The 23,351-nt window shown below is 39.3% G+C and overlaps 2 protein-coding genes across 5 annotated transcripts; one reads left to right on the forward strand and one right to left on the reverse strand.

The window, feature by feature from the left end:
- Window positions 1–15,153: 15,153 nt before the first annotated feature.
- Window positions 15,154–21,288, forward strand: LOC106411809 (CBL-interacting serine/threonine-protein kinase 17-like). 3 transcript variants are annotated; one of them, XR_007327458.1, is made up of 11 exons: window positions 15,154–15,587; window positions 15,695–15,757; window positions 17,523–17,612; window positions 17,705–17,812; window positions 17,899–17,979; window positions 18,050–18,229; window positions 18,317–18,508; window positions 18,618–18,722; window positions 18,819–19,008; window positions 20,773–20,910; window positions 21,005–21,288. XR_007327458.1 is itself a non-coding variant. In XM_013852642.3 (11 exons), exons 1-11 carry the CDS (start codon window positions 15,423–15,425, stop codon window positions 21,050–21,052), a joined length of 1,287 nt encoding a protein of 428 aa, XP_013708096.2. In that variant the 5' UTR covers window positions 15,156–15,422; the 3' UTR covers window positions 21,053–21,288. The 3 variants fall into 3 exon arrangements, 2 of the variants coding, with proteins under 2 accessions (XP_013708096.2, XP_013708097.2); XM_013852642.3 differs by having other exon boundaries at window positions 15,156–15,587; window positions 18,819–18,935; XM_013852643.3 differs by having other exon boundaries at window positions 15,157–15,587; window positions 17,523–17,594; window positions 18,819–18,935.
- Window positions 21,289–21,738: 450 nt separating this feature from the next.
- LOC106411810 lies at window positions 21,739–23,229 on the reverse strand. 2 transcript variants are annotated; one of them, XR_007327459.1, is made up of 4 exons: window positions 23,088–23,229; window positions 22,464–22,726; window positions 22,002–22,270; window positions 21,739–21,911 (listed from the first exon to the last, which is right to left on the reverse strand). XR_007327459.1 is itself a non-coding variant. In XM_048765690.1 (4 exons), exons 1-3 carry the CDS (start codon window positions 22,934–22,936, stop codon window positions 22,254–22,256), a joined length of 372 nt encoding a protein of 123 aa, XP_048621647.1. In that variant the 5' UTR covers window positions 22,937–23,063; the 3' UTR covers window positions 21,739–21,911; window positions 22,002–22,253. The 2 variants fall into 2 exon arrangements, 1 of the variants encoding a protein (XP_048621647.1); XM_048765690.1 differs by lacking the exon at window positions 23,088–23,229 and adding an exon at window positions 22,845–23,063.
- Between the last annotated feature and the right edge of the window lie 122 nt (window positions 23,230–23,351).

Here is a 23,351-nt window from a genome sequence, read left to right on the forward strand (position 1 = left end):
GAGGTTCAGTTCAGATCTGAGTGTTCGCTAAGTCTATCTAGCATCCTAGCGAATCACTACAACAGACAGTATAATAAACATGTATCTTACTGCCTCGGTGCTTTGTTATCTGAAAATCCATCCACACTCCTTCCTTGCTGTCTTCCTGCTTCCCATCCGTCTTATCCAGCCAGCTCGATCAGATACTTAACCGAATCCCCTTGTTCCTTAGTCACTCAGCCAACCATCCCCACGTGATCCAAGTAAACAAAGAGAGACAGCTTGGTCTCCAACCAGCCATCCAGAACAGACAGTACGCTAGCCATGCTTAGCGTCCCAGAACCAGTCCCTGATCACACCCGGATCAGTCAGTACACGGTCGGCTCCACAGCCCTCGATCCAGTCAGTTCTCCTCACAGCCATCCTTCCCTCAAATCATCCAGTTCCAGTAACACGCTCCTTTGAGCCGTGTACATCAGTACACTATCCAATCCAGCCATTCCTCTTCAGTATGCCTCCAGTACGGTTCGCATCCAAACACATACTCGCGTTCCCGTACGCTACCAGTACTGCTCGTAGTCCTACTAGAACCCACCGGACAGTCCATCGCTTGCTCCCTTCAGTGCGTTGAACGCCATCTCAAGCAGACTCGATCAGACTGTCCCGCGTTAGATCCCAGTCTCACATGTATCGATCGTAACCGCCCGCGCCTTGTCGATCCATCAAACCCAGTCAACACCATGCGCACACCCAGTACACGGCTCCCGCCGTACAGACCAAGCCGATCGTCCCACTCTCATGGCTTGCGCACGGATTCGATGATTGTAACACCGTAGACACCCATGTATACATCGCGAACCATCACGATATCCTTTTCTCAGTATGCGGCTTGCTTCTAACCGCCGTACGCACCAGTAAACCCAACGCGTATCATTGCTCGGTATGTGGGCTGTCGGAACCAGATCCGACCGGTCCTTTCACGGCGATCTCAGTCTCTCTCGATCTGATTCCCCCCTCTCTCGGTATTTCTCTCCCTTTATTCACTTGAAAACCGTGTCCAAAAAGATCTCCCCATTTCTGATCTGCGAAAATCAGACTAAATCAGTGGTTGGACGGTTTCCACCCCAAAACCGTCAGTCCATAACCGCTCCCGCGCCCCCATCAAGCTTATAACTGCCCGCGCCTATTTTAATTCATAAACTGCCCTCGAGCAGTTTTTTTCTCGGTTCCGTAACTACCTTAGCAGTTCCCGAACCCATCAACCGTCCCAATCAGTTCAGATAATCCAGAACCGTACTTAAACAGTTCCCAACTGCTATGCTAACCGCTCTAGTAACTGTTCCGGAACTGCTTAGTAACCGCCTCAGATAACCACCCTGTAACCGCCAGATTAAATGTTCCCGCCATCAACTTGGCCTTTCAGTACGCCCTTAGCTCAGTACCCATTCCCATCAGAACGTACATCAGTCCGTCCATACAAGGACTAACTGATATCGGCTGACATGTTCAGCTGCCTTGCTGAATCCGTCCGGCTTAGTCCAACAAGCTAAATTGCTATGTTCGGACAGACAGTATCATCTTAATCTGACTAGAACTATCCAGATGACATGTCCAACATGTCTGTCCCGTTTGATCAGTCCGACCTTGGACTGATCCAGTTCAGACCGCGGGATGGGGATGCTACAAGTCTCCCCCACTTGGAATGAATTCGTCCTCGAATTCAGCAGTTAATAGAACTTTGTTCTACCCAATCAGAACAGTCTCCCCCACTTGGAATGAATCCCAACACATGACACTTATGCCTTAACTCAATTCTCAGGCTTTCGGTCACTCGACCATTACTGTGTTCCAGACTTCCTGATCACAATCACAATTGGATTTGATCTCAGATATTAATTATTTGATCTGGTCTCTTTACCATTTTTTTTAATCTCAACAGACTCGGTTCAATGCACCAACTCACTAAGCATAGTAGTCCTTACTTCCGAGCAATCTCTTAGTGTTTGGACACACACTTTGGCGAGAACGCTAGACTCCCAACAGTGCTAACCAGTTTACCTCAATTCTCGAAGTGTTAACTCACTATCTTAGTTAAGTTTTTCCATCTTAAACCTTAACCAATCACAGTCACTTATTGACTCAACTTTAGTCCCTCCAGAACTCAGTTACAACCAGTCTCAGTCCAATCCTGACTTGACTGTTTGATTCTCGCACTCCAGGGTTCCTTAGCATGGCCTAACTCCGAATACTAGGGACTTAATCTTTTTAGAACGCATAGATCTCATATACATCCTCACAGTTGTTTCCTCGGATCAATCCCTCATCCTAACCATTCTCGACCACTTATGATCGACATCAGCTTTTCTCAGATCTTTACTGATCTTTATTGACACCTCCGGATCATTCTTAATCTTTACAGACATTTCTTATTGGATCCTACACTTGATCCCTTGCATAGTCTTCCCTTCGGACTCCCAATCCTTCCCGGTTCACAATCCCATAATGACAAACTCATCTTTTTCCCATTGACTCAGTCACAGTTATGTCTTGGAAGACTCAACAGTTCCCAAAGACATCAGTACATACATGACATATCAAACAGCCAGACATCCTACAGACATGTGATGGCAAACTCTCACTAGTTCCCATCCATGCTTTCATCGCGATCGGAAACCCACAGTAGTGAACTCCTTGAGTTCCAGTGACAAAACAGTTATGTCTTGGAAGGTACATCTCCCACAGACATCAAATTGGGTTTCTGCATACTACAGTACAGACACGCGATGGCAAACTAATCTAGTTCCCACCGACGCGATAACAGTTACGTCTTGGCAACACTCCGTTTCCCACAGACGTCAGGATAGAACACGCGATGATAGACAGTCACGTCCTGGAAACTCTCGGTTTCCATAGATGCCATAACAGACAGTATCAGAACTGTTATGGCTCAGCAACCCCACTCGGTTCCTAAGGACATATCATCAACACTAACACTAATGGTTTCAGTATTCCCACTTGTCTAGTTAATCAGACACTTAGTCTGGTCCAGCATTATCATTCCAAGTCATCGAGCAGCCGTCTTACAATCAAGCTAAGTGTTAATGAGTATCTCAGCCAAAAGCACCTAGACTGATCTAGACTCTCGCATGAAAGGAATCAATAATCTAAACTCAAATGATCGTCCCAATTCATCGAACCGTCATCCAAAATTCAGCAAGCCTTAGCAAGCATAACAGCCCTTAATTAGATTGTGTGATCTAGACGCTCATGGCAGGAACCGATCATTTACCACTTTTGAAACTCCGACCACAACTCATCATCTATAGCATCTTATACCTCCGAGTAGTTTCTTGCTCACCTAACAAGTCTTTGGCAAGTACACCTGACTTCTAATCTCTTGTTCCGATAATCTCAACTCTCGGACCGCACAAACCTACTAAGACAATCGAGCTTAGTCATACTTGAAAATTCTCTTGTCCAGTTCTTTATATCCAGACTTGCTTACACTTGCCACTTGCTATGTATAAGTCTTACGCAGATTTTTCCGAATCCTTCCATGGAACTTCTAGTTTCAATTTCCCGGACCAGGTTGTCCATCACTTGAAAATCTTAGAATCTGTCAAAGCATCCTCAACAGAACGTTCCACTTGAATATAAGTCTCTCAACTTCACATTCCAGCATCAGTGTCTTAGTCATCATAGACTTTTCCATGGATGACTTATCCATTTCAGTTTCCCGATTCCCCGACTCTTTCAGGTTATCTCACAGTAATCCATCCATTACGTTAGCCAGTTTATTGAGATACTATCTCAATTCTCGGACCACTTGTCCAACTCAGTTCCCGTTTACAACATCCAGCTCATCCACTCGGCTATCCTGCCTTGAACCTTTCCGATGAAGTCTTCTTTCCAAATTCAATTATGGACATCTTATCCATACAGAGTTAAACTCATCAGCTCCTTGGTTCCATATCCGACATCATTGTCCTTGACAGTTCCTTGTCTTACTTAGACTTTTCCGAAGCATCTTTGGCTTCCTCGAGCCACTTGATTCAATCCTAGCTCCAGTCAGCTGATTATCCTTAAGCTTCAGAATACACTTTGTCAATCTTTCCCGTTTCTCCACATCAGAATCCGGATCCATTGACTTAAATAAACCTCTCGGTTGTTTCCAACACTTAAAAAAATTTATTGGATAACTCTCTTGAGTAATCCAGAACACCTTAAGCAAAATCCCGATCATTCTCCAAATGATCTTAACTCAGACTTCATTACACCAATCCAATCATTCATCAATGATATTATCTCCGGTTTCTTTCCAGTTAGACTTCTAACTTACAATTGCCCATACAAAGTGTAAGTCCGACTTGATCACTCCCAAGATCAAGTCTCTCGTCAGTTCTCCAATGCTCGTGCTTAGCATTTTCCACATCCGTTCGGTCTAGACAAATCTTGAATATTCCTTCCAACTCTGTCCTAGAACCATAATCGCTCTGATACCACTTGAAAGGCCCCGATCCGGTTTCCCTTACCGCCGGTTTGTCCTCAATTCGCTTGCCCCGACCCAAACTAGCCCTTTACGAAATATTCCCTTTACTTACGGTTTTTAACCAGCTTTTCCCTAAGAGGTTCAGTTCAGATCCGAGTGTTCGCTAAGTCTATTCAGCATCCTAGCGAATCACTACAACAGACAGTATAATAAACATGTACCTTACTGCCTCGGTGCTTTGTTATCTGAAAATCCATCCATACACTCTTTCCTTGCTGTCTTCCTGCTTCCCATCCGTCTTATCCAGCCAGCTCGATCAGATACTTAACCGAATCCCCTTGTTCCTTAGTCACTCATCCAACCATCCCCACGTGATCCAAGTAAACAAAGAGAGACGGCTTGGTCTCCAACCAGCCATCCAGAACAGACAGTACACTAGCCATGCTTAGCGTCCCAGAACCAGTCCCTGATCACACCCGGATCAGTCAATACACGGTCGGCTCCACAGCCCTCGATCCAGTCAGTTCTCCTCACAGCCATCCTTCCCTCAAATCATCCAGTTCCAGTAACACGCTCCTTTGAGCCATGTACATCAGTACACTATCCAATCCAGCCAATACTCCTCCAGCCGTTCCTCTTCAGTATGCCTCCAGTACGGTTTGCATCCAGACACATACTCGCGTTCCCGTACGCTACCAGTACTGCTCGTAGTCCAACCAGAACCCACTGGATAGTCCATCGCTTGCTCCCTTCAGTGCGTTGAACGTCGTCTCAAGCGGACTCGATCAGACTATCTCGCGTTAGATCCCAGTCTCACATGTATCGATCGTAACCGCCCGCACCTTGTCGATCCATCAAACCCAGTCAACACCATGCGCACACCCAGTACACGGCTCCCGCCGTACAGACCAAGCCGATCGTCCCACTCTCATGGCTTGCGCACGGATTCGCTGATTTTAACACCGTAGACACCCATGTATACATCGCGAACCATCGCGATATCCTTTTCTCAGTATGCGGCTTGCTTCTAACCGTCGTACGCACCAGTAAACCCAACGCGTACCATTGCTCGGTACGTGGGCTGCCGGAACCAAATCCGACCGGTCCTTTCACGGCGATCTCAGTGTCTCTCGATCTGATTCCCCCCTCTCTCGGTATTTCTCTCCCTTTTCTCACTTGAAAACCGTGTCCAGAAAGATCTCCCCCTTTCTGATCCGCGAAAATCAGACTAAATCAGTGGTTGGACGGTTTCCACCCCAAAACCGTTAGTCCATAACCGCTCCCGCGCCCCCATCAAGCTTATAACTGCTCTCGCCTATTTTAATTCATAAACTGCCCTCGAGCAGTTTCTTTCTCGGTTCCGTAACTACCTTAGCAGTTCCCGAACCCATCAACTGTCCCAGTCAGTTCAGATAATCCAGAACCGTACTTAAACAGTTCCCAACTGCTATGCTGACTACTCTAGCAACTGTTCCGGAACTGCTTAGTAACCGCCTCAGATAACCACCCTGTAACCGCCAGATTAACTGTTCCCGACATCAACTTGGCCTTTCAGTACGCACTTAGCTCAGTATCCATTCCCATCAGAACGTACATCAGTCCGTCCATACAAGGACTAACTGATATCGGCTGACATGTCCAGCTGCCTTGCTGAATCCGTCCAACTTAGTCCGACAAGCTAAACTGCTATGTTCGGACAGACAGTATCATCTTAATCTGACTAGAACTATCCAGAAGACATGTCCAACATGTCTGTCTCGTTTGATCAGTCCGACCTTGGACTGATCCAGTTCAGACCGCGGGATGGGGATGCTACATTAAGCTCTACATGGCGACAGCACCAGAGGAAGATGGGGTTTCAACTCCACTTTCTGATCCTACCCCGACCTAATCTAAATGGAGGCAAAGTCAAGCTAGAGACTTTAAACAAGCTCACTTGGGAGGAAGTCCCATGTATATCCTTGTACATATTGCATTAGTATTTTCATTTTCATCATATTTCTAAAAAAAAAAAAAAAAAGAAAGAGTTGAAGTTGTGTGCATGTGCTTGATCGAGCCGGTTTCAGCAAAGAATCAGGCGTGGGAGCGAGGACCTAGAGCGACGACAAGAAGTCGCTCCAGCTCCAGAGCGACGTCACCACAGCGAGTGAAATAAGTCGCTCGTCTTTACGGCATTTTGGGGCTCGAAAAATACTCTCGGAGCGACCTCCTAGAGCGACAACGCGAAATCGCTCCAGCTCCGGAGCGACCTCACCACAGCGACACCCTAAGGTCACTCGGGTTTGTCGAGCTGGGAGCGACGACACCACAACGACACCCAGACGTCGCTCGGTTAGTGTCGATTTGAGAGCGACGTCCCGGAGCGACGTGCCGAGGTCGCTCCACGACCGGTTTAGGTAAGTGATTTTCGATCTAATCCCGGTTTCAATTTAATTGGACCGGTCCCTTCCCACCTAAACCGAACCTGACGACCCTAAACCTAGCCCACAACCCTCGATTTTCATCTTCCTCACTCTCCCTCCCCTCCCAAACACTCATACTCTCTCAAACTCACCCACACCAAAAATCCCATAACTCTCTCAATTCTCAACCAAATCACCTAGTTCTTGTTTCTAAATCAAAGCTTTGGCCCCTGTAGCCTATTCCCCATCACCCATTCACCATTTCCTTTCATCCAAAGCAAGGTATTGAGTTTTTAAATTCAATTTCGTAGGTTCATGAACCCTAGAATTTGAAAGTCGAAATTTGGTCATTTTCTTGCTTAATTGTGGTGAAATAGACTAGGGAAAGCTTATCTATCAAGTTGGATTGTTAAATTAATGGTGAAATTGAGTTTAATTTGAACTTTGACAAAATTAGGGTTCATGGATTTGGAGCTTTTCGAAATTGACCTTAATTGAGTGTGTTGGTGGGTGAACTTGGTTTGTTCAAGTGTTTAAAAGTTTGATTAAAGAATTTTCTCATTCTAGAACCACTTTGATTATTGAATTTTACTTAACTTGTAATTTTCATATTTTGATAAGATTGAGAAGTGTGATTATTTGCTCTTAGCTTGGCTTCTTAGTGCTAAATGTGTGAAATAGTTGCATTGGGTTAACTTGAGCTTAAATTGTTAGTTCATTTGTTGAGTTTACTCTTGCAATTTTTATTTACAAAGTCTTAATCTTCTTTGCTTCCATCTAGTTATCCATTTTCAAGTTTTGAATTTTTCAGGTACCAATGGTTAAGAAAACAAAGGGAAAGCTGGATGCTGAGAAGCAAGCTGAAAGAAAAGAGTCTGCACTAAGAGGGAAAGCCTTAGCCTCCGAGCCAGCTGGCTCTAGGGCACAGAGGACTTCTCGACAACAAATCCTGGCTACAAAGAAATCAAAAGAGCAAGAGAAGAGGGAAGGGAAAAGTGTAGCAGTTCCCACTAATGAGGAGAGTGACGATGAAAGTGAGGATGAGCAGACTCCTACAAAGAAAGCCAAGATGTCAAAAGGGAAGGCGGTTGCTGTTGATAGAGACAGGAAGAAAACTCCATCTGTGGAAGAGTTGTATGATCACTTGCTGAATGGTGTCACTTGGACTCCAATAAGGTTCGCCGACCTTGATTTGCTGAAGGAGTTGAGTCTTGATTCTGATATTGAGGCGATGCTGGAACATTTGAAGCTGCCAAAACTCCTCACCATGGCTTACCCTGTCTACAAGGATGTCTTCTGTCAGTTCTTGTCTTCCCTTGAGGTTACTTACCATAACACTCCGCATGTAAGGCAAGGATGGGGCAAGATCAAGTTCAAGGTCAATGGGAGAGACTACAACATAAACTTCAAGGACATTGGGAGAGTCATGGGGTTCCAAGACTTGGAAGACTCATCTCTTCCCAAATGCGAAAATCTCCCCACCGAGCTTTGGAAATTGATCACCGGAAACAGGCATTCTATCGGGTCTGACAAGAACTCACATATCCGGCATCCGTCTGTGCGCTACCTCCATAGGATGCTCGTCCATGCATTATATCCACGGAAGGAAGCAGGTAATGTCACCGAGGAAGATATGCGACTGCTTTGCCCGGCTATCTGACCCTACGCCGCCCCTGGAGTGTTGCCTCTTCCAAGCACCGACATCTATGCTACCTTTGGGATGGTCAGTTTCTTCGTGAGTCGTTTCGAGCACTGCAGAGACTGGGCCTGGTACACCTCTGATTCGCGCCCGAAGGTTGGAATTGGCGGGTTGATCACACCACTGCTTCAATTTATGAATGTTCCCTTGGGAAAGGACGCAGCAGGACCTAGATACATTGATGGCACTTACTTGAGGATTGCCACTTATTTCAGCGGGATTTATGGAAAGAACTACGTCTACCACTACTACTTGAAAGGCAAGCCTGTTGAGGTGGTTCTTCCAAACAAGAACCTGACGAGCTTAGAGAGACCTGGAGCTATCAGCTTCAACATTTCCCAGGAAGACTTTCTTGGAGAGCACGGGTCTCTCGGTCCCATTGCTGCACCAAGGAAAAGGAGTGCTCTGAAGAGACATGACGAACCTACTGCAGAAGCATTTGAACCCGTCTATGGACCTCCGCGCTACTACTTCCAGCCATATGCTGGAGTTCTTCCCCCTGGTGCGCTTCGTGATGCTCATGAGCATATTGGTCGACTTCAGAGATGGAACAAAGCACAAGACAGGACGATAGAAAAGCTGAAAGACAGGTGCAAGGCGCTTAGTAAGACTATGAAGAAGCAAGAAAAGACTTCAGCCAAGTTCATGAAGAAAGTAGCTGATGTCTTGACCAGGGGAGGAATAGCTAGATGTAGCTCAGCAGACTTCGCCTTCGCGAACACATCAGTCCCCCAGCCTCCACCTCAGCCTGCGGATCTTGGTTTCCCCCTCACTGCTAGACAGCTCCAGCGCAAGTGGAGGAACCCACCCATTGAACCATCCGCCTCAGGAAACAAGTCCCCATCCCTAGCCTCTTCTGATAATGAGGTCGAGATTGACGAGGTTCAGAGCCAGCCATGGTTTGGAGGCTACAGCTCAGCACCAGGTGGTTACTACACCACATTCCCACCTGACGACGACGATGCTGGGGCATCTTCCTCTACTCACTATCTGTAGAAGGTACTTCATTACTTTCCCTTGTATATACCATTTCATTTTTTTTGCATATTAGCTTTCTTTTGGGTATCTCTCTCTACTTGACAACACATAGACTGTGTAACTTAAGTTTGGGGGAGGTACCAAGTATTTGATCATGTTTGCTTTGATGATTTTGCATTGAGTCTTGCATACATACCTTTTTTCATAAAAAAAAAGAAAAAAAATCATATAGACTACATCACTTGCATTTTTAGGAGAGTCTAGAGCATATAGGTTGCATTCACTTGCATTGGGAGCAATGATTTAAAATGCCTTGTAAAGAACACTACCTCGCGCTCGAATAGCTATTGCATCTCTCGAAAAGCCTTGTATGTTTCGAGCCTTGAAAACTCTTCCTGAATCTCATTAGTTGCTGAAACTCAATCTTTGAAGCCAACTACAACCTTATTTGAACTGAACGAACTTAATGCTTCTTGCTCATGGTCTCTTAGGTACTGAGTCATGGCTATACACACTTGAGTTGTCACATCCTTTACACCAATCTTTTTGACAAACTCAAGTGGTAGACCACTCCCAAAACCATTTCCTCCTTTTAAGCTTTCATTGTTTAATGAGTGAGGTCTTTTTCGAAAAGTCTTACATGTGCATAATGTTGAGAGTATCGGGAACGACAATGCTTGATCTTCATTCTTGCTAGATTAGGCACTCTATTGTCTAGCTATAGGTGGGGGGTGAGTGTTGTGATTGTGATTTGGGAGTATGAAAAGTTTGAAGGAAAATAATAGACTCTTTGTGTTTAAGTGAATAGTCTTATTGGGATAAGTAGATAAACATCTAGCTCAAGTTTATGAAAAGTCTTGGCCCCCAAAAATATATAAAAAAAAGGGCTAGCAAAGTTGTTAGGAGCTAAGAAATGTTTTTGATATTAAAAAAAAAAAGAAAAATCCCTTGTAGATTTCAAAGAGAAAGAGTTTTATGTGAAAAATGTTCTTAAGATCTTTTGGTGAGAGATGTAAGTTGGGTTTGACATTGGGAAATGATTGTGTAACTTGTATGTTTGGGAAAAGGGTAGAACAATGGAGATTGAGCATTGTATGCATGAGTTGATCCCTTTCTTAGATATATTATGTGCAATGTCAAGGCTACTTGTCTTGAGAGTGAACCACCTTAAAGATCACGTATCTCGAACCTCTTGACTCACTCGAATAAAAAAAAAGCTTTCCCTTACCCGACCAAATGATTTGGACCAATTGACCATTTACAAGAATTCACCTGATGTTTATTGGTTAATGAATGTGAGAGTTGGTTGATTTGAATGTGTGGATGCTTGATGATGTTTGTAAGGGCAAAAGGAGTTGAGATAGGCCTAGAGAAACTAGAGTGTAATAAGAGAGTGTTCTCTGTTGGATTTAGATGCTGAATTGAGTGCTAGATGTGTTTCTTTTGTCTATGAGCTCCCACCTTCAAACTTCTCTCCCTATGAGTTCTAGAAAGTTCACTTGTGGACAAGTAAAAGAACAAGTTTGGGGGAGTTGATATCTTGCATATTTTCATTGTGTTATCCATTCACCCATGTGCATTTTGATCATATAGACTAGGATTTAGCCATGTTTATGTTGCATTTTTCATGCATGAGTCTTTATTAGGTATTGGAGTACCACATGGAGTTCTTAGAGACATTTGGGTGCGTTTGGAGCTCAAAAGAGGTGATAAAGGTGATCATTGGACGAGCAGTGCATGGGAGCGACCCTACCGGAGCGATGCCATGAACTCGCTGTGCCCTACCTCTCAGAGCGACCTTACCAGAGTGACAACACGAGGTCGCTCGCCATTTTCGTTTCGAAGCGACCTCCTAGAGCGACAAGGCGAAGTCGCTCCAGCTCCAGAGCGACCTCACCACAGCGACACCCAGAGGTCGCTCGGGTTTGTGTCAAAAACGAGCCGAGAACGACCTCCCGGAGCGACGTGCCGAGGTCGCTGCGCTTCAATTATTTGGTCGAACTTATGATTAATCAAGGGCCTTTTGGTCATTTGTTATGCACGTTTTTACACTTTATAAACCTATGTTTAAGTACTTTTTGTAAGCCATTGGAGGCTGATTATCTTTTATCTTAAGAAAACCACCAAAAACCTCTTGGAAAGTTCATCTCTTTGATTCAATTGATCATTTTTGTTATTGCAATCATGTTGTTTTCATATCGATTCTCTGTATTTCTCTACATGATTAATCTGAAATCCAATATGGGTTTAAGAGGAATCATGGAGATTAGTGAGTAATCACCTTTTGAATTCATGGGTAGGAAGATTAAGGGTGATTAGGTTAGAGCTAGGATGTTTTTGTGTAGATCATTCTTAGTCCCTGCTAGTAGAGTATTCATAATGCATCTTCTGAGTTGGCCTCTCAAAAATTGATCTTTAGGCATTTTCCACCCAAAAGGTGTTTGATGAAATGCCTGAGACAACTCTTCTAAGCTTTTAGCATACTTTGCCAAAGATATTTGTTGTTAGAGGTGCTAAGATAGCCATTAGACTTGTTAGTAATGATTGCTTTCATATTATTCGACCAAAGACATTTGATCTTTGAAATGTATTAGTAAATGAACATTCATCTAGACATAGAGCTTGTTTAGAACTGTGTCTAAGGTTAAGGTTGATAGTTTGATTAATCGTTTGTCATCCTTAGTTCGAAACTTGATCACCCAAGGTCTAATCCCTATGCCCATGAGTTCTCTTTTCCCTTAGTCAAGAAAGTTACTTCATTTATCGCTTTTATTATTCTACAACTGCATTAGCATTAATCATTAGTTTAGAAATCTTTTAAATCACCTGTTGCACTTAGATTAAGTGGGTACTGAGTTCTCAGTGCTTTGAAATCTCTTAGATTTGGTTCGACAATCTTTTATACTACATCATTTGTGTTATGAGCCTTGAAAACTCTTTAACATCAAACTTAATAACTATTTCTCTTTTTTGTAATCCACAATAACCATTTAAAATATAAAATTATTGTTCATGGCTTACCCATTAAAAACTGTTAACTCATTAATGTAAATGAGTTATGGATTGACTCATTTTATTTGTCAAATGGATTGGTTTTATCCATTACCTATATAAGTGTAAAATTATTTGGATATGGTTTGGGTTGGTTTACCCATTTTGACACTTCTAATAGCACCTTCCAGAGCTTCTCCTAGGTAGTGAGATCATTAGCATTTTTCATCAAATTATCACACATCCACCCCTCGCATCCGCACCACAACCTTGCATTGTATCAAGTTTTGGGTTTATAATAATGTTTGGTCGGAAAGATATGCGTAGTTATGGATCCAAAACATCAAATCGAATCAAGATAAACAAAAAAGCCAAAAACTATAAAGAACAGCTCGCCGTGTAACACGAGTACTTAAAAACCACTGTCCTCCTGAATTCTGACCGAACACACGCAAAGAACAAAGACACCGTGGCACGTGTGAGCCAAGTTTCAGAAATCAAATCCTCCTTTGAATTCTAATACTTTTTTTTTAGCAAAAAGAATTCTAAGGCTTCAATTCGTGACTATAATTTAGGAAAAAATTGATGATGAATTTGTTATTCTCAAAATTGATACCAATTAAGTTGATTTTTTTTGTCAAATTAAGAACATATGAGCTCCACCATATTCATCTATGTTCCTCATATATTGATGAATTAACGAAGAATATTTTCTTCTTCTAAATTTGATGAGGAACGTTTATTCCTCCATATTTAATTTTTTTTTTCAATTCACTAAATGAAATTTTGTTCAATATTTTTATATTCATTTCATTTATTTTCATGGTCACCAATTGAAGCTTAATACTTTTTAAACATATTATAAAAAACATATCTTGGATGAATAAAATTTGGTTGGTCATATTAAAGATTAGTAGGATAATAATGGTTTCAGACTTTCAGTGAGCATTTGCTTGTCTGGTTCAAACATATAGAATTATTATCACAAAATATGATAATCTCATATATAAAATGATAAAGTATAGAACAAATACGATATTATCCCCGAGGGATTTGAATCATAATATACAGAAAATGTTTTTTTTATTTATTGAAAAAGGGCTCAATATACAGAAACGGTTACATGTGGAAGCCTACTTGATCCACTGATTTGACTAAGAATTCATTAATGCTTCTACATCTAGAGGTCTGAATTTCGATTCCCAAAAAAGGCGGAATTATGCGAATTAATGGAGAAAAAAACTTACAAAAGATCTGCAGCATGGCGCAAAAAGTACTATCAAACGTGGATTCCATAGGGCGGTTTCGGTAATGCAGTCAGGCGTGAATCCTCATAAGGCAGGTAAAACTGTCGGCAGTAGAATCATCTGTAATAATTTTCATAGTTTATAATATCATAATTATCCATCGTTAAAAAAAAATACAGAAACCATTACATATTGCATTGTGACCAAACGATGGTTTACTAAGTTTTAGGATTTTGAATGAGGTTTGAAAGAAATAAATTAATTTAAGGATCTAAAAGTCAATCATGATAATAATTGAAAATGTTTTTGATCATGTTTTCTAGAAACAGAATAGTCATGGAGTCATGAATATAAAAGGACAACATCATAAATAGTTTACAAAAATATATTATTTGCTTTTGCTACTCACGGTTTACTAAGGGTGCTATTGGAAATAGAATTTGTGTGGAGTTTTAAAATTTTAAGAGTTAATAGATTTTTAAAAATTAATTAGATTTGATGAATTCTTACCCAATGTATTGTATAAATTGTCATTGATTATTATAGATTTTCATATATACTTTTCTTTCCAAACTTTTCTTTCCATTATTTTTTTTTGAAAAAAATTATTTCATAAAATAGAACTATTTTAAAATTAAATAAAATTTTTGGTTTTTTAATATTTTGATATTTTGATTTGTCTTGTTTGATTTTTGTTTTAAAGTTTTTAAGATCAACCTATGAATTTTCTCATGATTTTATTTTAATATCAAATAGTTATATTTCATGAAAGATTTTTTTTTAAAAATTGTTATTTTTAATAATTTCTTTTATCTTTAGTTTTCTTTTTACAATTATCTTTGACTTGACAATAAAAATGTAAAAAAATCTTGTTGTGTTTGTGTATTTGTGTTTTTGTTACATTGATTTTGAGAATCCTATGACTATATGTGATATTTGTAAAGTTGAGTGTTATGAATAAAACTAGAGAGAATTTATGTCTCAATAACAAAAGAGTTTAATAGAATTACAAAGTCAATAAAAACTAAACTTTTTCAATAACATAGTATTTCCATAGAATTTAAAAGTCCACAAACCAATAACAAAAGATTCTAATAAGATTTTAAGAATTCATAAACCAATAACAATGAAATCTCTAAATTTTAAAATTCTTTGAAAATTTAACTCCCAATCCCAATAACTCCCCCCCCCCCCCCCCCCCCCCCCCCCCCACAAGTTTTAGGATTTTGAATGAGGTTTGAAGGAAATAAATTAATTTAAGGATCTAAAAGTCAATCATGATAATAATTGAGAAAAAAATTTTGATCATGTTTTCTAGAAACAGAATAGTCATGGAGTCATGAATATAAAAGGACAACAACATAAATAGTTTACAAAAATATATTATTTGTTTCTGCTACTCACGGATACATTCTTTTTCCAAGCAGAGAGAAGAAGTAAAAGAGAAGTGGCGCATTGTTTTTTTCAAAACTCAACCCCCTCTTCTTATCTTCTTGACCTCTTCAAATCTCAGTGTTATCTCAGTGTTATACAAAGCCACAGATTCATAGCTCAAACTCAGTCTATATTGCTCAACCCAGTAATCGTTACAAAGGATTTTTGGTTGTTGTATTGTACGTGTGTGTTTGGAACTTTGGATGGTGACGGAGGGAATGCGTGTTGGGAAATACGAGCTTGGGAGAACGCTGGGTGAAGGGAACTCTGCAAAGGTCAAAATTGCTACGGATATTGTTTCTGGCCAATCGTTTGCCGTCAAAATCATCGACAAGTCGCGTACCAGTCGCCTCAACGTACCTTTTCAGGTTTTTTTGCATTTTGAATCAATTTTTTTGGTTTTTCTTGCTCTATATTTGAATGGTTTAAAGGTGGATTCTGGTTCTTACACACTCTTGATTTTTGATAACTTCAGATTAAGAGAGAGATACGCACACTCAAAGTCTTGAAGCATCCAAACATTGTCAGATTACATGAGGTAAATGTTTCAATAGCTTAATGAGATTCTTGGATAAGCGTGATTGAATTCTTGGTTTATCCTAGATATGACCAGTAACATTCTCGTTACAGGTTTTTTTCTATTTCACTTTTTTTTTCGGTAAAATACTTTTGACGAGGATTAAACTTTAAACCTGTGAAACTTTTGTTTTTGTTTGCGCATAAGTGTATCTTAGTCATTTTGATATTTTTAATTTTAGTTAATCTCTTTTTTCACGTTTCTAAATATGAGCGCTTAACATATAATCATTTTTCTTAACTATTAAATAATTTTTTGTCGTCCTAGCTTGAGTCTTGATCATTAGCTGGCTCAAGATAGATTTGATGACCTGACCAATTCAATTATGAGGTCGGTCCCGAGAAAGTTGACGATTTGAATAATGATAATGGCAAATGAAATTCTTTTTCTTTTTTTTTGTCAACAGCAAATGAAATTCACTATTGCCTTATTTTAGGATTAAATATCAGTGTTAATAAAACCCAAAAAGTTCCAAACACTACAGAGGGTAATTATTGCATAATATTATGGAAAAGACTTGAATTATACATTGTTTTATGACCTGCATAAGGAAATCATAGTTCTTGATACGAGCTTTATGTTAACTGGGTTTCAGATTTTGTATATACTTTTAGAACCATACATGGGTGCGCCAACCAAATATTTGGACCTTCCATTATTTGTTTTTGTTACTAATTAGAAAGTTTTGACGAAAAAATACATAAACTTTGCTTGTTTGCTTGTGAAGAAGCATCTTCTTCTTTTTTTGTGGTCAGAAGTTATTAAAAGTCGTTTTGATCAATTAATTTCTGTAAGAAATGTTTTTTTCACGTTCTAAATTGCCACGCTTAAAACAAATAAAGAAAAAGTTTGCCAAGCTACGTATAATTAATTAATTTCTGTACTTTAAATATATTATGTTCCTCCTGAGATTTGGTCATTCATTGGGCTGGTAATAGATTTAATGACGGATTATGAGGTCGGTCCCAAAAATTGACCCCTCGATTTTGTGTAATGATATTTGATAATCACCACAGCTGCCTCATATATCTGTATTTAATATCAGTCTTAGTAAAACCAAAAAGAAAAGAAAGAATAGTCTTGTCATGTAGACCTCATACAGAAATTAATAAATCCAGTAAAACTCGTTTTCACACTTTATTACGTGAAACCATTTTCATATTTCCAATACTTATGGGTATTTGCGATTCTTGTCGACTTTTATTCTTTATAAACAACCATCATCCGTCCAGATTATAGATTACTTTTCTTGCGAGCAACCCACATAAACTTGGTCTAATATCATTGATATGCCAGTTATTTACGACAAAAAGACAAAAATAGCACTAATTCTCAGACTAGCATTCAAGGTCAAAAGTCACAAAAATAGCACTTAATGTTTTATCAAAAGTCATAAACTTAGGGTCTAGAGTTAAAGGATGGGGTTTAGGGTTTAGAGTTTAGAGTTTAGGGTTTATATTTTAGGGTTTAGGGTTTAGAGTTTAGGGTTTAGGGTTTAGGGTTTAGGGTTTAGAGTTTAGGGTTTAGGGTTTAGAGTTGAGAAATGAGGTTTTGGGGATAAGATTTCAAATTTTGAAAAATAAAAAAAATTAAAATTTTCAAAGGATAAACTTAGAAATGTGCTATTTTGGTCATTTTAGTTTTTGAGTGCTATTTTTGTGATATAAACTTAAAAATGTGCTATTTTGGAGATTTGCCCATTATTTATTGTGTCCACCACTTTCAGGTCTTGGCTAGCAAAACCAAGATCTACATGGTCCTTGAATGTGTCGCTGGAGGAGACTTATTTGACAGAATTGTAAGATTCATGTATACAGTGAGTTGTTTTTTTTTTTTGTAAATGAACAGTGACAGTTTCGTCGGTTAACCAAAGGTTGGTTTATAAAAACATGCTATGTTCATTCTCAGGTCTCCAAAGGAAAACTTTCAGAAACAGAAGGAAGAAAAATGTTTCAGCAGTTGATTGATGGAATAAGCTATTGTCATAACAAGGGCATTTTCCACAGGGATCTCAAGGTCTGTGTACACGTTTTTAGAAAAACTTCAAACTTTGTTTGTAGTATTCAGACACATGTTCTGATACCAAGGTTTCTGTTTTGAAGCTAGAGAATGTTCTTCTTGATGAAAATGGGCACATTAAGATCACTGATTTTGGCGTTAGTGCTGTGCCTCAGCATTTTAGGGTAATATCCTAAACCTATATATTTAAATCAGCAGAAAGAAACCTATGTTCAGACATTTTTGGCATGTCAGGAAGATGGATTGCTACATACAACCTGTGGTAGTCCTAACTACGTCGCGCCTGAGGTTCTAGCCAACAAGGGCTATGATGGTGCTGCATCAGATATATGGTCATGTGGAGTAATCTTGTATGCTATTCTTACTGGTTGTCTCCCTTTTGATGATACAAACCTCGCCGTTCTCTGCCGGAAGGTGCTGCTTTTTGTGTTTTTTCCTCTGTTTTCCATAGTTTAATATATATTTTGAAGAAACATAACTGAAAGATATTTGCCTTTTCAGATAGTCAAAGGTGACCCTCCAATACCTAGATGGTTATCACCTGGTGCTAAAACCATGATCAAAAGAATGCTCGATCCAAATCCAGTCACAAGGATGACAGTCGCAAGTATTATGGGAAACGACTGGTTCAGACACGACTACTCTCCTTCCAGTTGTGATGCTGAAGATGAATCATCCTCAGTCGAAGAAGATGTAAGAATCTTTTTACGTCTTATCATGTTGGTGTTCCTATGCATTAATTTGGATCAATGTGCATTGCCATTCTCAGAGTCTTGCCTTTTTTTTGTTATTTATAACAAAGGTATCAGAAGAAGAGAAGAGCCATGATTCATCAACCGTCATCAACGCCTTTCAGCTGATCGGAATGTCACCGTTTCTAGACCTCTCCGGTTTGTTTGAGACAGAGGTAAACAATACACTCTTTTCCTCCTTTACTCTGTTTCAAGATTGTTCTTTGCTTACAACAAAGGTGTGTATTGTTTTACTTTGTGGGCTGACTCAGACAGTATCAGAGAGGCAGATAAGATTCATGTCAAATAGGTTAGCCACTGATGTTATGGAGAAAATAAAAACAATTCTCATGGAGATGGGTTTCTACGTACAGAAGAAACACACAATGGTGAGAGTCTCTTTTTGCTCTCTTCTTAGGGCTGTCAAAATGGGTAAACCAACCCAAACCAAAACACACAATGGTGAGAGTCTCTTTTTGCTCTCTTCTTAGGGCTGTCAAAATGGTTAAACCAACCCAAACCAAACCATATCCAAATGGTTTTAAACTTATATGGGTTATGGTTTTAACTAATCCATTTGACAAATGGATTGTGTCAATCCACAACTCATTTAAGTTAATGAGTTAATGGTTTGATGGTTAACCAATGAACAATAATTTATAGCTTATATGGTTTCTAAGTAAAAAATATTATTTTGGGGTTGAATACTTAATTTTTGATAAATAAAATTATATGGTTTTGGTGTTAGAAACAATTTTATTATTTTAGCAGAAAAGATAATTTTGCGATTTGTTGTCAAAAAAAAAAAAAAAGATAATTTTGCGATTTCAGAGAAAAATTATATTTAACATTTTGGTGAAAAAACAAGATTATCTGTTTTAGCGGAAATACAATTTTACGGGTTTGGCGAGAAAACACAATATTAGGTTTTGGCCGGAAAATACAATATTGTGGTTTTGGCGGGAAAACACGATTTTGCAGTTTTGGCGGGAAAACTAAATTTTATGATTTTGGCAGTAAATTCAATTTTACGGGTTTCACGAGAAAACGCGATTTTGCGATTTTGGCGGGAAAACTCAATTTTACGGTTTTGATGGAAAACACAATTTTTGCCGGGAAAACTCAATTTTACGGTTTTGGCGGAAAAACTCAATTTTACAGTTTTGGTGAGAAAACTCAATTTTGTCGTTTTGGCAGGAAAATCGATTTTGAAGTTTTAGCGGGAAAACTCAATTTTACGGTTTTGGCGGAAAAACTCAATTTTACGGTTTTGGCGGAAAAACTCAATTTTACGGTTTTGGCGGGAAAACTCGATTTTACGGTTTTGGCGGGAAAACTCGATTTCACGGTTTTGGTGAGAGAACACGACTTTGCTGTTTTGGCGGGAAATTTTGATTTTACGGTTTTGGCGGGAAACACACAACTTTGCGGTTTGGCGGGAAACACACAACTTTGCGGTTTGGCGGGGAAACTTGATTTTACGATTTTGGTAGGAAAACATGACTTTGCGGTTTTGGCGGAAAACTCAATTTTACGGTTTTGGCGGGAAAACTCGATTTTATTATTTTGATGGGAAAACATGACTTTGCGGTTTTGGCAGAAAATAAGATTTTCTGGTTTTGACGAGAAAACAAGACTTTGCAGTTTTGGCAGGAAAACATGATTTTGTAGCTTCCGTGGGAAAATGAAATTTAGCGTTTTGATGAAAAAGTATCCAAATTAGAGTTTTGGTGGAAAACTTGATTTTATGATTAAATTTGGCTTATTAAAAAAGTCAACAAATAATAGTTTTATATATAAAAAAATTGGGTGTTAACAAATTTATATATATATATATGTATATGTGAATAATTGGGTTAGATTTAGTTTATTAAAATTTAGTTATATGTATGAAAAAATAAATAAAATTGGTTTAGAAATTTTGTTTGGTTATTTTTTGTTTTATATATTTGATTTGAGTTTTTGTTTGTTATAAATTTTTATTGGTTTGGTTATGGATAACTCATTATCCATTACAATCCAAACTATTTTAACCAAATCCACTAAGTTCATTAACCCATTAATCCATTTATACCCAATTATTCTATCTATTAAGATTCATGGTTTGGATTGGTTTTGGTTGACCCATTAACTTTTATCCATTTTGACACCCCTATCTCTTCTTATCTGCTACTTGAGGAGATGTTGTAAGTAATTTAAGTGGTGAGAAACTTGATGTTGCTTCAGTTAAAAGCAATCCGAGAAGAGAGTACTCGAAAAGGGCCAGGCGGGTTATCATTAACGGCTGAGGTATTCGAGATAATCCCATCGCTGAATGTGATTGAACTAAGAAAATCACATGGCGATTCATCTCCATATAAACAGGTTATATATTCTTCTTGTAACAATGTTTATTTGGCACCTCTATGTTTCTACAATCGTGGACCTAAAACAGATTATTGTTTATGGGTTGGTGCAGTTGTGCGAGAGATTACTAAACGAATTGGACGCATCATCCCAAATATAAAAGCAGAAACAAATGTTGTGATAGATGATTTTTTTTTTTTTTGACAGCAGACATATACAGATTCATATAGACTCTGTAAACCAAAGTGGTAAATCTGCATCCATGTACACGACGAAAAACGGTTGTTGCCGAGCACTATGTGCCAAGCTATCCGCCCTTTTGTTCTCCATCTTAGGAACATGAACGATATCTGAGTTGACAAAACTTTGTCGCAAAAGCTTAATATCTTCCAGATAGCTTTCAAATGCTGGTCATTTCTCTGGTTCCGAAACCATCTTCACCAATTGAGAACGAAACCATCTTCACCAATTGAGAATGATTCGTTGCAAACGTAACCTGAAGCTGTCTTAAATTTCACACATTTCATTGCGCAATAATGCCTCCTATCTCCGAAAGAAGAGGTGAGAGGCATGCCCTCACATTCCATGCCCCCAATAAGCCATCAAATTTGTCGTGATAGAGGATTTATGTGAACAAATTTTGTAATAAAAGCAGATTTAACAGCCAAAAAGAGTTATGCGATGAGTTCACGTAAACAACAGTAACTAAGCTTGATTTTGATAGGAGAGTAGATGATGATGAGAACATCAATGTTCCTCTAAAACAGGAGAACATGAAGAACAAAGGGTTCCTGCAAATCAGACAAACCCACCATCTCCTCAATGCTTAAAACACACACAGCAAAAGAAAGACAGAAGCTTAATACTACAATATTACTCAAAAGTCATATTCCAAAACAACAAAGCAGGTAAAGAGAGTCTGAAACTAAAACAGCGCAAGCATAAGAGAGTCTGAAACTAAAACAGATGATATTACTAGGAGTTCTTGTTATATCTACCACTATTTTATTAAGCTCATCCTGCAAAAAAAAAAAAGATAACAAAAAAAGGTTAGAAGTTCGGTTAGGAGATACTAATACAACTACAAAAATCTATTAGATTTACAATACCTCTAATACGGGGTACAGGAGGGATCGGTCCACCTCCATTAACCATGGTAGCAGCAGCTCTCTCAGGATCTTCCGAAGACAAAAGCCAAGTCACGTTGGCACAGTGGTAGAAGCTTGGGTCCGAGCTTTCAGGTAGGGCTAACATCATAAATATACCCCTTTGTTTCCATCTGTTAATCTGACGCATCACATCATGGTTTCCAGAAATGACCAAAACGTTAGCCTTGTTGTCTAATACTTTCATAGATAGCTTCAGGAAGCAGTTTGATCTGAGAACAAAACAATTTCATCAGTTCCCAAGCCAAACATACTAATAATCCGTGAGTCAACATTGCAAAACACATATCACAAACCAAATCAGACCAATTGTAAAAAAAAACATGAAGACTGTCTTAAATGATGGCGTAGCATGAAATGAATAAGCTTTACTATCCAGTCAAAGCAAGAAAAGAGTGTTGTTACCTTCTGGGTCTGGAGTAGGAACGTTATCTCGTTGGACAGGTGAGAGTTCGAAGTCATCAGGGAGCATAGTGATGGCTTGATGTCTATCTCCAGTGGCATGTCCAAGGGCAATCAATTTCCCCTCAATGAAGAAATCAGGATTGCATCTTTTGAGGGCAGATTCAATGCTGGTCTTAAGGGAACGAAGATCGTAGCCCTCAGGGATCCAAGCATACTGAAAGTCCCAGATGACAGTAACACTCGCAGGGGAACTCATAACTATCCTGTAAAAAAAAAAGTCTACAACAATCAGACCAAAGAGAATGAGTTCAATTTCTCCTTAACAAAAAGAATCAAGACAAGGCCCATTAATGTTTTAGCTAAACAATCTCACTAACGAACCCTAAAAACAACAAACGTATCTCTCGAATCCCAACAAACAGCCCAATGTCAGATCTGAACAGTTGATGAATAATCCATACACAAAGCAGCATTAGAATCAACAGGAAACAAAGGATTCGTCACTAAGCAAAGTAGAATTGAACTGAATCAGTTCGCAGTTGAGAGAGAAGCGCAGCACAAAGCAGAAACGAGAGAAAGAGAATCAAACGGAACGAAGAAGAAATGAGAGGTTCAAAGACTTACTGTGGCTGGCTGACCCAGAAGAGACCCTCGCCTCGACGACGAAGCAAAACGCAAAGCCACGAAGAAAGAAAATATCACAAGAATCCGCTTCACCTTTTTCTTTTGGTCAAATGTCCAAAATGGCACTCAAAAACTAAAATGACCAAAATAGCACATTTCTAAGTTTATATCTTATCCCAAAACTTCATTTCTCAATTCTAAACCCTAAACCCTAAATTCTAAACCCTAAACCCTAAACCCTAAACCCTAAATTCTAAACCCTAA

The sequence above is a fragment of the Brassica napus genome, chromosome C8, assembly GCF_020379485.1.
Source record: "Brassica napus cultivar Da-Ae chromosome C8, Da-Ae, whole genome shotgun sequence".
In the NCBI taxonomy this organism is placed as follows: Eukaryota; Viridiplantae; Streptophyta; class Magnoliopsida; order Brassicales; family Brassicaceae; genus Brassica; species Brassica napus.

Excerpts from the sequence above, each read along its gene's own strand:
- LOC106411809 (XM_013852642.3), top strand. The coding sequence starts at position 15,423 with ATGGTGACGGAGGGAATGCGTGTTGGGAAATACGAGCTTGGGAGAACG. Across the intron at positions 17,980-18,049 it reads CTGTGCCTCAGCATTTTAGG|GAAGATGGATTGCTACATAC; the intron begins GTAATATCCTAA and ends TTGGCATGTCAG. Across the intron at positions 18,509-18,617 it reads CATCCTCAGTCGAAGAAGAT|GTATCAGAAGAAGAGAAGAG; the intron begins GTAAGAATCTTT and ends TTTATAACAAAG.
- LOC106411810 (XM_048765690.1), bottom strand. The coding sequence starts at position 22,936 with ATGCTGCTTTGTGTATGGATTATTCATCAACTGTTCAGATCTGACATT. Across the intron at positions 22,727-22,844 it reads ATACGTTTGTTGTTTTTAGG|GATAGTTATGAGTTCCCCTG; the intron begins GTTCGTTAGTGA and ends TTTTTTTTACAG.